This window comes from Stenella coeruleoalba, assembly GCF_951394435.1.
Source record: "Stenella coeruleoalba genome assembly, chromosome: 3".
Taxonomy (NCBI): Eukaryota; Metazoa; Chordata; class Mammalia; order Artiodactyla; family Delphinidae; genus Stenella; species Stenella coeruleoalba.
This window is the reverse complement of record NC_137148.1, coordinates 68253007-68265788: the sequence shown is the minus strand read 5'-3', so window position 1 is coordinate 68265788 and position 12782 is coordinate 68253007. Positions and strand designations below refer to the sequence as shown.

The window sequence follows — 12782 nt, the reverse complement described above, 5'->3', positions numbered from 1 at the left end:
GATATAAAAGAGTTCAAGTATCATGACAAGTATTTTCAGAATGATTTATATCAATTTACAGCCCATGAACAACATATTTTGTGACAAGGTATGTATATTTTTATTTAGAGTCCTTAAGGTACTTCCATGGCTTTAGGTTGTACATTACTTATAAACTCACTGAAGTTTGTAACTATGTCTTCCTTTCTTTTTTATTCTCCTATCTCATCTTCTGAAATATTCAGTACTAAGCACACATTGATTATGTGTTTTTGAATGTCTGAAGAAATCAATAATGGAATATAGTATGATTTTTAAGGTTGAGTGCCCCTTTGAAAGTGAAATCTGAAATAAGAGTGGATATAACTAAGCTAGACTAAGAAGAATGACTGAACCACAATCATTTAATGGATTCATATTATGTTTTTATCATTTGTGACTCCAGGTTTTACTCTACAGGCAATATTATCTTGTGTTCAAATTGTTTTGTTATTATGAGGAAGTGATTAAAAATTCTGCTGAGTTGTGAAGCAGTTATCTGGGGATAGAAAAAACAAGAGATTAGAAAATTACTGAGGGATTATAAATATCTAATAATACTGAACTTGTCTGTAATTATCTCTATAGGAGTTATAGGATAAAATTACAACATTTGAATAAACAAAAGACCACACACTACACTAACATGTTCCTTTGAAATATAAGCATTTCCTAAGGACAAATTCAAAGTCACCTTTTTCTCATAAGATGTTTCTGTTTGTAATACATTGTTTTCCTCACTGATTTTCTAGTTTAACTATGGTTGAATTACCTTGCTCTTAGAACCTAATGAATTATAAGACCATTTGCTATATTGATAAATTTGATTTAACCTCTTTATGTTGATGTTCTTTGGTTTCATTTTTCCTATATTTACAATTATATATTAGGAAGCTAATGTAATATTGTATGATTTTTGATAATTTAATTTTTAAGTGATCAAAAAATAAGTAATCGAATATATTATTAGAAAACTGCTCATTGATAATAACTCTTATGGATTGGATAGCTCTAATTTATAGAACACAAGGAATAATAATAGATGAAAATTTAGAATCAATAATTTACTACATGTCAGTTTGAGCTGATAAGTTTATATCAACAGTAATTTTCAAGCTATATGTTGATCATAGTTAACTTTTTACCTTATATTTCATTTGGATGGACTACTTAAATTACGTATTTACTAGATAGAAATATATCTTGTATGTGACATTAAAATTGGTAATAATTAATTTGCTTTGTACTATTACCATTTAACTTTTTGTGTTCTGTCATTTTGTATCAACTGATTAAATTTAGATACTAGCTTAGAGAGCATTTAATCCAATATCGTGCCTCATATTTATTTACTATATTCCTTTTCACATATTAATTCTCCATCAAGTGAATAACTCCTTTCACTATTTATTGGTGATCTTTAGCAACACATGGCATTGCAAATCTATAGCACAGAGAGTTAAAGTATAAATATTTATCGTTTTGGGTATTTGAAAAGCAATGTCTAGATATAGGTCAAATGTAGGACGCTCCCAGTATAATAAATGGACAAAAAATATATTCCAAATTACTCCAAATTCAAAATTTAGCCTTAAGGTTGTCCCGAATATTCAAACATGGTGAATTAAATTAAACAAATGAAATGTTTTACCTTTATACCTAGAGCCAAACAGTTAATAAAGTGAAAGTCTATAGCTAATTAACTTCTTGTATTTTACAAATATTTTTGCTTTGGAGCTTCTGTTCAGGAGTGGGAAAAAAAGTCTAGATAGATGAGAATGTATTTTAAATATATTTTTCTATTTAACTACAAGCAGAAGCACATTATAAAATTAAATTAAGATAGTACCCAGAAGCATATTCCATCAAGGTTCCACTCTCAACTTATAAGGTCTATATGAGTTTGTGTAATTGTATAGAAATTACTGTTTTCCTTTTTACTTCACACTATAAAACAAAAAATTTGATTATTAAGTTGACAGAAATTTATTTCTTAACTTAAGAAGATAAATATATGCAAAGATAACTTATCTGTGACCAATAGGGCATTTCTTCCAAATCTGGTAAAACAGATCCTGAATTTTACTTAAATATGTATTATTATTATATAATGTAGCTGGATATTATATAATTCAGTGCATTCCCTTCTATCACCTGATAATGATGATCAGTAATCATATTCATTGTAAAATGACCGAAAACAATCTCATTGAACAAAGCCATTAGATTTTTCTGGTTGATAAGATTGACACAAATGTTTAGATGAAGGTAAAGATTACTGTATCCACAATCTTGCTTCCAGATTTACAAGAGCAATTTTCTAACTAAATTTTGCAACATATACAGACTGTGTGTGTGTGCACGCATGTGTGTGTGCGTGTGTGCAGGTGCAGTCATAAACTTGCTGCTTGGTAGAACTTCATGAAGTCCCAGGTCTCTGTTATTTCAGGTTTCCTGATGAAAATTTGCATTAAATACCCAAACATTCAATTAAAAAAAAAAGTAAAACAAGTTGCTTGCCCATTAGATCGTATTCTGTCATGCAAAGATAAAGGGCATATTAATTTTCTATAGAATTCATGTATTTTGAATATCATTAATGTCAACCATAACAACCCTGATGCTGAGTAACAAGCTATTCAGCTCACCAGTGATATTTATTTAGCGTTTCCACATTTATAAAACAAAAACCCAGGACATCCAATTAATTTTGACTTTCAAATATATAATTTTAAAAAATACAAATATGTCCTGTGCAATAATTGGGACATACTTATACTAAAAATGTATTATCTGCTTTAGCTGAAATTTGAACTTAACTGGTTGTCCTGTATTTTATCTGGCAACTCTATACCCATTCTTAACTTTCATTATGACATTTAGCAAAATCTATGTTGTGGATCATTTATTCAGGCAGTAAATATTAAGTAAGCATTTATTATGCATCAGTCTCTGTTACAGGCATTAGAAATACAGTTATCAGTAAAACAGAAAAAAATGATTTATTCATAGAAATTACATTCTACTAAGGAAGACTAATAATTTAAAAAATACTAAATGCATATGTGAAACAGATTAAAGGTGATTCTTCTATGAAGAACAAAAAGCAATAAAATAATTGGAAGCTGTGTTGAATTTATTAAAGTAGCACATATTGTTATGGGAGACTCTTCATGGGAATGACAGAAAACAACATATAAAAGATATCTGGATCTTGAGAGATGGTTATGAAGTCAATAGATAAATATGGCAGGGAGGTGGAGGATGAGGTGGAAGGAACATTGAAAAAAGAAGTAAAGCATGAAATATAATGAACATTCACAAAACAGTGACAGTTTTATTTTCATGGCTAAATTATTTTACGATTTTAAGTATACCACTTGATAAGTATTTTCATTTATAGAGATCCATGTAAAACAGTAAATGAATGTGTAAAACACTTCTATTACCACAGACAATTCCCTTGTGCCCATTTCCAATCTTCCTACCAAAGTTTTTTACTTTTTTTGCCATAGACCTTTCACAATAGATTTTTCACCATAGATGCATTCTATCTATTCTTGAATTTGTATATATTTATACATATACATACATACATACACAGTATGTTCTCTTTTATGTCTGGCTTCTTTTGAAGAACACACTGTAGTTAAGATTTATCTATGTTGCTCAGTGCATCAGTGGTTTGGTCATTTTTATTGCTAAGTGATGTTCCATTTTATACACTCCACTGTTAATGGCCATTTGCATTTGGGTTATATCTAAATCGTGATTCAAGATGAACATTCTTGTGTTCATTTTTGTTCACTTGTTTTGTAAATCCATGCATTTATTTCTCTTGGTTATATAACAAGCAATAAATTTCTTATGTCATACTGTATGTGTAAGTTTAAAATTATTAGAGCATATCACACAGTTCTCTAAATTTATTGTACAACTTTATAAATTGAAAAGCAATGTGTAAACATTCCATTTGTACTGTATCCATGCCAGCATTTGATTTTATAATTCTTTTTATTTTTAGCCATTCTGATATATAAAAAGTTTATCATTTCTAATTATTTTATTAAAGTATTTCTTTTGTGAAGTACTTGTTCAGGTCTTATGCATATTTTTTATTGTTTTTTCTTTGTCTTGTTCTATGCCATGGTTTTAAAAATATCTTACTAATATAGTTGTGCTTAGGTCCACCATCCCATAATTGGTTTTCTATTTGCCTCACATTTTCTCCCTTTATTGGTTTTTGTTTGTTTCTCCTTTCATTCTTCTTTTGAGTTAATCAAGTAACCTCTTTTGGCTTTTTAAATTTACTTTTGACTCTAAATTATGAACTCTACAATATGGTGTTATTTGGTGTTTTTAACAGTCAATAGCTTTACAGTTGATCCTTCATGTCTGTGGATTCTGCATTCCAGAATTCAACTGACCTCAAATGGAAAATATTCAAAAAAATTGTCAGAAAGTTCCATAAAGCAAAACGTGAATATTCTGGGAGAAGGCAACTATTTACATAGCATTTACATTGCATTAAAAACTATTCACATTGTATTAGGTAAGTAATCTAAAGATTATTTAAAACATACCAGAGTAAGTGCCTAGGTTATATGCAAATATTATACCATTTTATATAAGGAATTTAAGCACCATCAGATTTTGGTATCCATGGGGGATCCTGAACCAATCCCTTGTGGATATCAAGGGACTGTACAATATATTTTCAAATACACTTTAATTTAGTCCACACTTTTACCCTCTTTGTTACTCTTTTTTTAAATAGAGGTGTAAATTTATTCTTCACCTGGCATTATTTTTCTTTAACCTGAAGAACTTCATTTAAAATTTCTTGTGGTACAAGTCTGAAACTTTTAAACAAACAGACAAAAACTCTCCATATCATTATTCAGTCTTTCAGATTTTTCCTTTACTCTAGGTGGAGAATCTAGGTTATTATTTTATAGTGTTGTATATCAATTATACTTCAAAAGCAAACAAATGAACAGACTCAGGAAAATAGGGATCAGGTTTGTGGTTGCAAGAAGCAAGAGGCAGGGGGAGGGGGAAAATGGAAGGAGGCAGTCAGAGGGTACAAACTTCCAGTTATAAGATGAATAAGTACTGGGAATGTAATGTGCAGTATGGTCAATATAGTTAACACTGCTGTATGTATGTATGTTGTATGTATGTTGTATGGAAGTTGTTGAGAGAGTAAATCCTAAGAGTTTTCATCACAAGGAAAAATAAATTTTTCTGTTTTTAAATTTTGTGTCTATATGAGATAGTGCATGCTCACTAAACTTATTGTGATAATCATTTCATTATGTATATAAGTCAAATCCTTAGCAGTACGCTTTATCTTACATAGTGCTGCATGTAAGTTATATCTCAATAAAACTGGAAGAAAGAAAAAATATGTCCTTCCATTATCTTATCATTTCCAGTGTTTCTTGTAAAAAGCTGATCATCATATTTATTATTATATCTGATTGTAATGTGTCTTTTTTTGTTTCTAGCTGTTTTTAAGATATTCTTATTATCTTTGGTTCAAAACATACTCTGTGGTTATGTTTTTGCTTAGGTTTTGCTGCTCTTAGAACTGTGGGTAAATATCATTCATTAATTTCAGAAGGTCCTCAGACATTATGGCTTTAAATACTTTTTTTCTCTGTTCTCTTTTCTTTTCCTGGAAATCCAATCCATGTATATTAGATATTTTCACATCTTCCCATATATCTTTGATTCTCCATTCTTTTTTTTTTAAATATTTGTTCTTCAAAATTTAGTCAATTTCTATTAATCTGCACACAAGTAACTGGTCTTTTCTTTTTTGCCTTATATACTAATATGCCAAAATGAATTTTAATATGAAATATTATAGATTTTTAATTCTAGAATTTTCAGTTGGTTCATTAATTCCCTACATACTTCAATCACTGTGTTGTTTTTCCTTTAACTTCCACCATTCCCTGGGTAATGTGTGTGTCATATTTTACTGTCTGTTTTTTTTTCTTGAATAGTGTCCATATTTTCCTTCTAATTCATAATTCTGAACTAGGTCAGAGCTGTGATGGGACTTTAGTTTCAGTCCTGTACTGAGTTCTTATGTCTCAGGGTGAAATTAAGACACTTACTCCAGCAGGGCATGAGCTCTAAGCACCTTAATAGTATGAGATCCCTTTTAATTTTTCTGCTCTGAACCTACACACAATTAGAAAAATCCCATGATGGAATTTGAGAGCTAGCTTCTTATTAATTGCCAAGGACACAAGCTCTAATAGAAGTTCATTTTTTCCTTGCCCATACAAAATTCCTTCTTATCTTGCTTCCCCTCTCCTTCCTGTGGTAAGTTTGCTACTATGTTCATTAGTTCCTCAGGAATGAAAGAGGCTCTGCTCTGCTCACCTAAAAGGAGCTCAGTCTACACTTTTAGAATTCACATTTTGTCTTCAGCTCTTTGATGTTTTCTTTTTTTAATGGAAGTGTAGTTGTTTACAATATTATATTAATTCCAGGTGTACAACATAGTGACTAAATATTTTTATAGCTTATACTCCACTTAAAGTTATTATAAAATAATCTCTATATTTCCCTGTACTGTACAATATATTCTTGTTGCTTCTTTATTTTATAAATAGTAATTTGTATCTCTTAATCCCCCTATCTTGCCCCCTTCCCTCTTCCCACTGGTAATCACTTGTTTGTTCTATCTATATATGGCTGTTCCTGTTTTGTTACATACATTTGTTTTACTTTTTAGATTAAACATATAAATGATAACAAAGAGTATTTATCTTTCTCTGTCCACATTATTTCACTAACCATAATAGCCTCCAGGTCCATCCGTGTTGTGGCAAATGTCAAAATTATAGTCCTTTTTATGGGTGAGTAATATTTCATTATAAAGATATAAAAATACATATAGATGTAGATATAGATATAGACATACATATATACCATCTTTATCCATTCTACTGTTAATGGACATGTACATTGCTTCCATACCTTGGCTGTTGCAAATAATGCTGCTGTGAACATTATGGTGCATGTATCTTTTCAAATTAGTGCTTTTGCTTGGTTGAATATATACCTAGCAGTGCAAACGCTGGCTCATATGGTAGTTCTATTTTTAGTTTCTTGAGAAACCTCTATACAGTTTTCCAGAGTGGCTGCACCAATTTACGATCAGACCAACAGTGTACTAGGGTTCTCTTTTCTTCAAATTCTCCCAACATTTGATATGTGTAGACATTTTGATGTTAGCCATTCTAACAGGTGTGAGGTGTTATCTCATTCTAGTTTGAGTTTGCATTAGTGATGTTAATCAATGATTAACAATTCTGAGCATCATTTCATGTGCCTGTTGGCCATCTGTATGTCTGCTTTGGAAAAATGCCATTCAGGTCTTCGGCCCATTTTTTCATCAGGTTGTTTGTTTTTTTCTGATATTGAGTTATAAGCTGTTTATATATTTGAATGTTAACCCCTTCTTGGTCATTTCATTTGCAAATTTTTTTTTCCATTCAGTAGGTTGTCTTTTTGTTTTGTCGATGGTTCCCTTTGTTTTCTTAAACTTAAAAGCTTTTAAGTTTAATTAGATCTCATTGTTTATACAGATCTCTCAGGAGACAGATCCAAAAAAATATTGCTACAATATATGTCAAAGAGTGTTTTGCCTATGTACTCTTCTAGGAATTTTGTGATTTCAGGTCTTACATTTATGTCCATAATCAATTTTGAGTTTATTTTTGTATATGGTGTGAGGAAATGTTCTAATTTCATTCTTTTACATGTAGCTGTCCGGTCTTCCCAGCACCACTTGTTGAAGAAAATTTCTTTTCTCCATTGTATACTCTTAACTCCTTTATCATAGACTGACCACGGTGCATGGGTTTATTTTGGGGGTCTCTATTTTGTTCCATTGGTATATGTGTCTGTTTTTGTGTCAGTATCATACTGTTTTGATTCCTGTAGCTGTAGCTTTGTAGTATAATCTGAAGTAGGGAGTGTGATACCTCCAGATTCGTTCTTCTCAAAATTCCTTTGGCAATCCAGGATTTTTCATGGTTCCATATAAATTTTAGGATTATCTGCTCTAGTTCTGTGAAAAATGTCATGAGTATTTTGGTGAGGATTGCATTAAATCTGTAGATTGCTTTGGGTATTATGGATATTTTAACAGTGTGAATTCTGCCAATCCAGAAACACAGGATACCTTTCCATTTATTTATATCATCTTTAATTTCTTTCATTAATGTTTCATAGGTTTCAGAGTGTAGGTCTTTCACTGTTTTCATTAAGCTTATTCCTAGGTTTTTATTTTTCACACAATTTTAAACAGAATTATTTTCCTGCTTTCTCTTTCTGATAGTTCATTATTAGTGTATAGAAAAGCAACAGGTTTCAGTATATTAATCTTACATCCTGCAACTTTACTAAATTCATTTATTGGTGCTAATAATTTTTTGGTGAAGACTTTAGGGTTTTCTGTATATAGTACCATGTCATCTGGAAATAGTGACAGTTTTACTTCTTCCTTTCCAATTTGGATGCCTTTTATTTCCTGTTCTTGCCTGATTGATGTGGCTAAGACTTCCAATACTATGTTAAATAGAAGTGGCGAGAGTTGGCACCCATGTCTTTTTACTGATTTTAGAGGAAAGGCTTTCAGCTTTTTACCATTGAATATAATGTAACCCATGGGTTTGTCATAAGTGGCATTTATTATATTGAGATATATTCCCTTATACCAACTTTGATGAGAATTTTTGACATGAATGGATGTTGAATATTGTCAGATTCTTTTTCTGTGTCTATTGAGATGATCAAGTGATTTTTATATTTCCTTATGTTAATGTGGTGTATCACACTGATTGATTTGTGAACAATAAATGATACTTGTATTCTTGGTGTAAACTTCACTTGATCATGATGAACGATCCTTCTTATATACTGTTGAATTCATTTTGCTAATATTTTGTGGAGGATTCTTACAATTCTATTCATCAGAGATAGTGGACCATAATTTTCCTCTTTTGTAGTGTGCTTTTGTGGTGGTATCAAGGTAATGGTGGCCTCGTAGAATAAATTTGAGAGTGTTCTACCCTCTTCAGTTTGGGGAAGCAGTTTGAGAAGGGTAGTTATTAGCTCTTTTTTGTATGTTTGGTAGAATTCTCTTGTGAAGCCTTCAGTACTGGACTTTTGCTTTCTGGGAGTTTTTTGTTTTTGTTTGTTTGTTTGTGGTTTTTTTTAATTACAAATTCAATTTCACCACTAGTGATCCATCTGTTCAGATTGTCTGTTTCTTCCTGATTCAGTCTGGAAGGTTGTATGTTTCTAGAAATTTGTACATTTCTTCTGGGTTGTCCAATCTTTCTAGCTTATAACTGTTTGTAGTTATTCTCTCAGGTTTGTATATCTCTGTGATATTGGTACTTATTTCTTCTCTTGCATTTCTTATTTTTTTCGTATGAATCCTCTTTCTTTTCTTCTTGATGAGCTGGCTACAGGTTTATAAATTTTGTTTATCTTTTCAAAACTAACTCTCTGTTTCATTGATCTTTAATATATATTTTTGTGTCTATTTTATTATTTCCTCTGTAACCTCTATTATTTTCTTCCTTCTGCTGACATTAGGCTTCATTTGTCCTTCTTTTTCTAATTGTGTATTTGAGATTTTTCACACAATTTGAGATTATGTATTTGAGATTTTTCTTTCTCTTGAGGTAAGCCTATATCACTATAAACTTCCCTCTTAGAACTGCTTTTGCTATACCGCTTAGATTTTGAAAAGTTTTGTTTCCATTTTCATTTATCTTGAGGTATTCTCTGATATCTTCGCTGATTTCTTCACTGACCCATTGGTTTTCTAGTGGTGTATTGTTTAGTCTCAACATGTTTGTGCTTTACCCATTTTAATTCCTGTAATTGATTTCTAGTTTCATACTGTTGTGGTCAGAGAAAATGTTTAATATAATTTCTATACTGTTAAATTTGTTGAGTCTTGTTTTATGGCCTAACATGTGATCTATCCTGGAGAAAGTTCCATGTGAGAACTTTAAAAGAATGAGTATTCTGCTCTTTTTGGATGCAGTGTCCTGTAGGTATCTATTAAGTCCAACAGGTCTACTGTGTCACTTAAGGCAACTCCTTCCTTACTGATTTTCTGTCTGAATGATTTCTCCATTGATGACAGTGAGGCATAAAAGTCCTTTACTATTGCTGTATTATTTTCAATTTCTCCCTTTATATCTGTTAATATTTGCTTTATATCTTTAGGTGCTCCTCTATTAGGTGCATATATGTTAAGAAGTGTAATATCCTCTTCATGTATTGACCCCTTTATCATTATATAATGCCCTTCTTTGACTTTTGTTATTTGTTTTAAAGTCTAATTTGTCTGACATGAGAATTGTTACCCCTGCTTCTTGTCTTTTCTATTTGCATGAAACATCTATTTCTATCCCTTCATTTTCAGTCCGTGTGTGTCTTTAGCTCTGACGTGAGTCTCTTGTAAGCAACGTATATGTATATGGGTCTTGTTTTTTATCCAGTCAGCCACACTGTGTCTTTTGATTGGAGCATTTAGTCCATTGACATTTAAAGTAATTATTGATAGGTATGTATTTATTGCCATTTGTTACCTGTTTTCCAGTCATTTAAATAGTTCTTATTTGTTCTTTTCTTCTTCCTTTCATTTCTTCCCTTGTGCTTTGATGATTTTTTTAGTGATCTGTTTCTGTTCCTTTCTCTACAGTTTTTGTGTATCTCTTGTAGTTTTTTGATTTGCGGTTAACATGGGGTTCATATGTGATGACCTATAAGTATATCTGTTTACTTTAAACAGGTTTTCATTTAAGTTGAAACACATTCTAAAAGAGCTACATTTTTTACTCCATCCCCCACATTTTGTTTTTGATGTCCTACTTTACATATTCACGTTTATCCCGCTACTGATTATTGTAGTTATAGTTGATTTTATGACTTTTTGTCTTTTAATTACGATTTTTTTGTCTTTTAATCTTTGTGCTAGCTTATTTCAGTAGTTGATCCTCAGCCTTTACTAGTGGAATTTTCCCTTTTCTATAGTTTCTTACCTCTTGTTGTAACCTTTCATTTTCCATTTAGAGAAGATGCTGTAACATTACTTTTAGGGTAGGGTTAGTATTGATGAACCTTTTAATTTTTGTTTGAGAAGTTAACTCTCCTTCCATTCTAAATGATTATCTTGCTGGGTAGAGTATCATAGATTGCAGGAATTTCTACTTTCAGCACTTTGAATTCATCATCCCCTCTGACTTGCAAAGATTTTGCAGAATAATCAGCTGGTGGCCTTATGGGGACTTCCTTGTATGTGGCTCTTTGTTTTTCTTTTCCTGCCTTTAGAATTCTCTCTTTGTCTTTAATTTTGCTGTTTTTCATATGATATGTCTTAGTGTGAGTCTGTTTGGGTTCATCTTGTTTGGGACCATTTGTGTTTCCTGTACCCAGATATCTGTTTCCTTCTTCAAGTCTGAGAAGTTTTCAGCCATAATTTCATCAAATACATTTTCAACCTCCTCTCTTTCTTCTTCTTCTGGAACCCCTATTATGCAAATATTAGTATGCTTGATTTTGTTCCAGAGATCCCTTAAAATCTTCTCATTTTTTTTAATTCATTGTTTTTTCTTTTTTTGCTGTTATGATTTGGTGATTTTCATTTTCTATCTTCCAGGTCACTTATGTGTTCTTCTGTATTATCTAGTCTGTTATTAATCTCTTCTAGTGTGTTTTTCATTTCAGTTATAGTATTCAATTCTGTCTGGTTCCTTTTTATACTTTCTAGTACCTTGTTAAAATTCTCACTGTGCTCACCTATTTTTCCTAATTTAGTTAGCATTCTTATTATTAATGCTATGAATTCTTTATCTGATATATTATTTATTTCTCTTTCATTAGTTGTTTATTCAGGGATTTTCTCTTGCTCTTTCAATTGATATAATTTCCTCTGTCTTCTCATTTTGTTTAATTTTCTTTGTCCCTGTGAAATTCAGTGAAACAGTTACCTTTTGCCATCTAAAGGTCTGTCCTTGTATAGGAGTGTACCTATGAAGTCTATGTGTTCCCAGTGGCTTTAGTGGGAGAGCTGGATCTGATGTGAACACAAGTCATGTCTTTCCCCAGGGCTTGCTGGCAACTATCAACTTACTAGGATGTGGCTCTGGATATGGAGAAGTTAGGGCCAGACCTAGATGCTCCAGGGCTTCTCCTCTGCTCAGTGGCTGTCTCCTATTGGGGGCATGTACCAAGTTGCTAGAGCAGAAGCCCTGAGTGTTGTGCCCAAGATGGCTCTGTTCCCTTTAATGTGTGCTTGCCTGCATCCCAGCACCAGCATCCTCACCCCAGGGTGGAGCAATTCTGGGTCAAGAGAGTCTGGCATGGTTTGGGGCATGGGGAGTACTGGTCAGAGTCTGAAGACCAGACTGCTTCTGATATGCTGCCTAAGTAAGCAACAGTGATGGCTTCCTCTGCCCTACTCAGATGCTTCTACAGGTCTGAGCTTCCTTTGTCTCTCACAGCTGAGCTCTCCCCTCTGTTGCCCTTGTCCTGGTGTGGAGCTGCACACCAGGGCAGGCAGGGCCAGTGCAGGCACTTGCCATGGATTGTGGTGCAGGCTGTTGTGGTTCGGCTGCAGACAGAGATCAAGACTGCTGCCTGTGTAAGTGCCAGTAGTGACTGCCCCAACCCTACTAAGTTGCCATTTTGGGTCTGATCTGTATTTCTATCTCACA

The 12782-nt window shown here is 32.3% G+C and overlaps 1 protein-coding gene across 1 annotated transcript in view; it reads right to left on the bottom strand.

The window, feature by feature from the left end:
* Positions 1 to 9908, bottom strand: part of LOC307184853 (tubulin beta chain-like) — a gene marked incomplete at both ends in the record, with an annotated part of 53004 nt that extends 43096 nt beyond the window's left edge. Inside the window, 1 exon segment of the mRNA XM_079918628.1 lies at positions 9788 to 9908. Coding sequence (XP_079774754.1) covers positions 9788 to 9908 — 121 coding nt within the window.
* Between the last annotated feature and the right edge of the window lie 2874 nt (positions 9909 to 12782).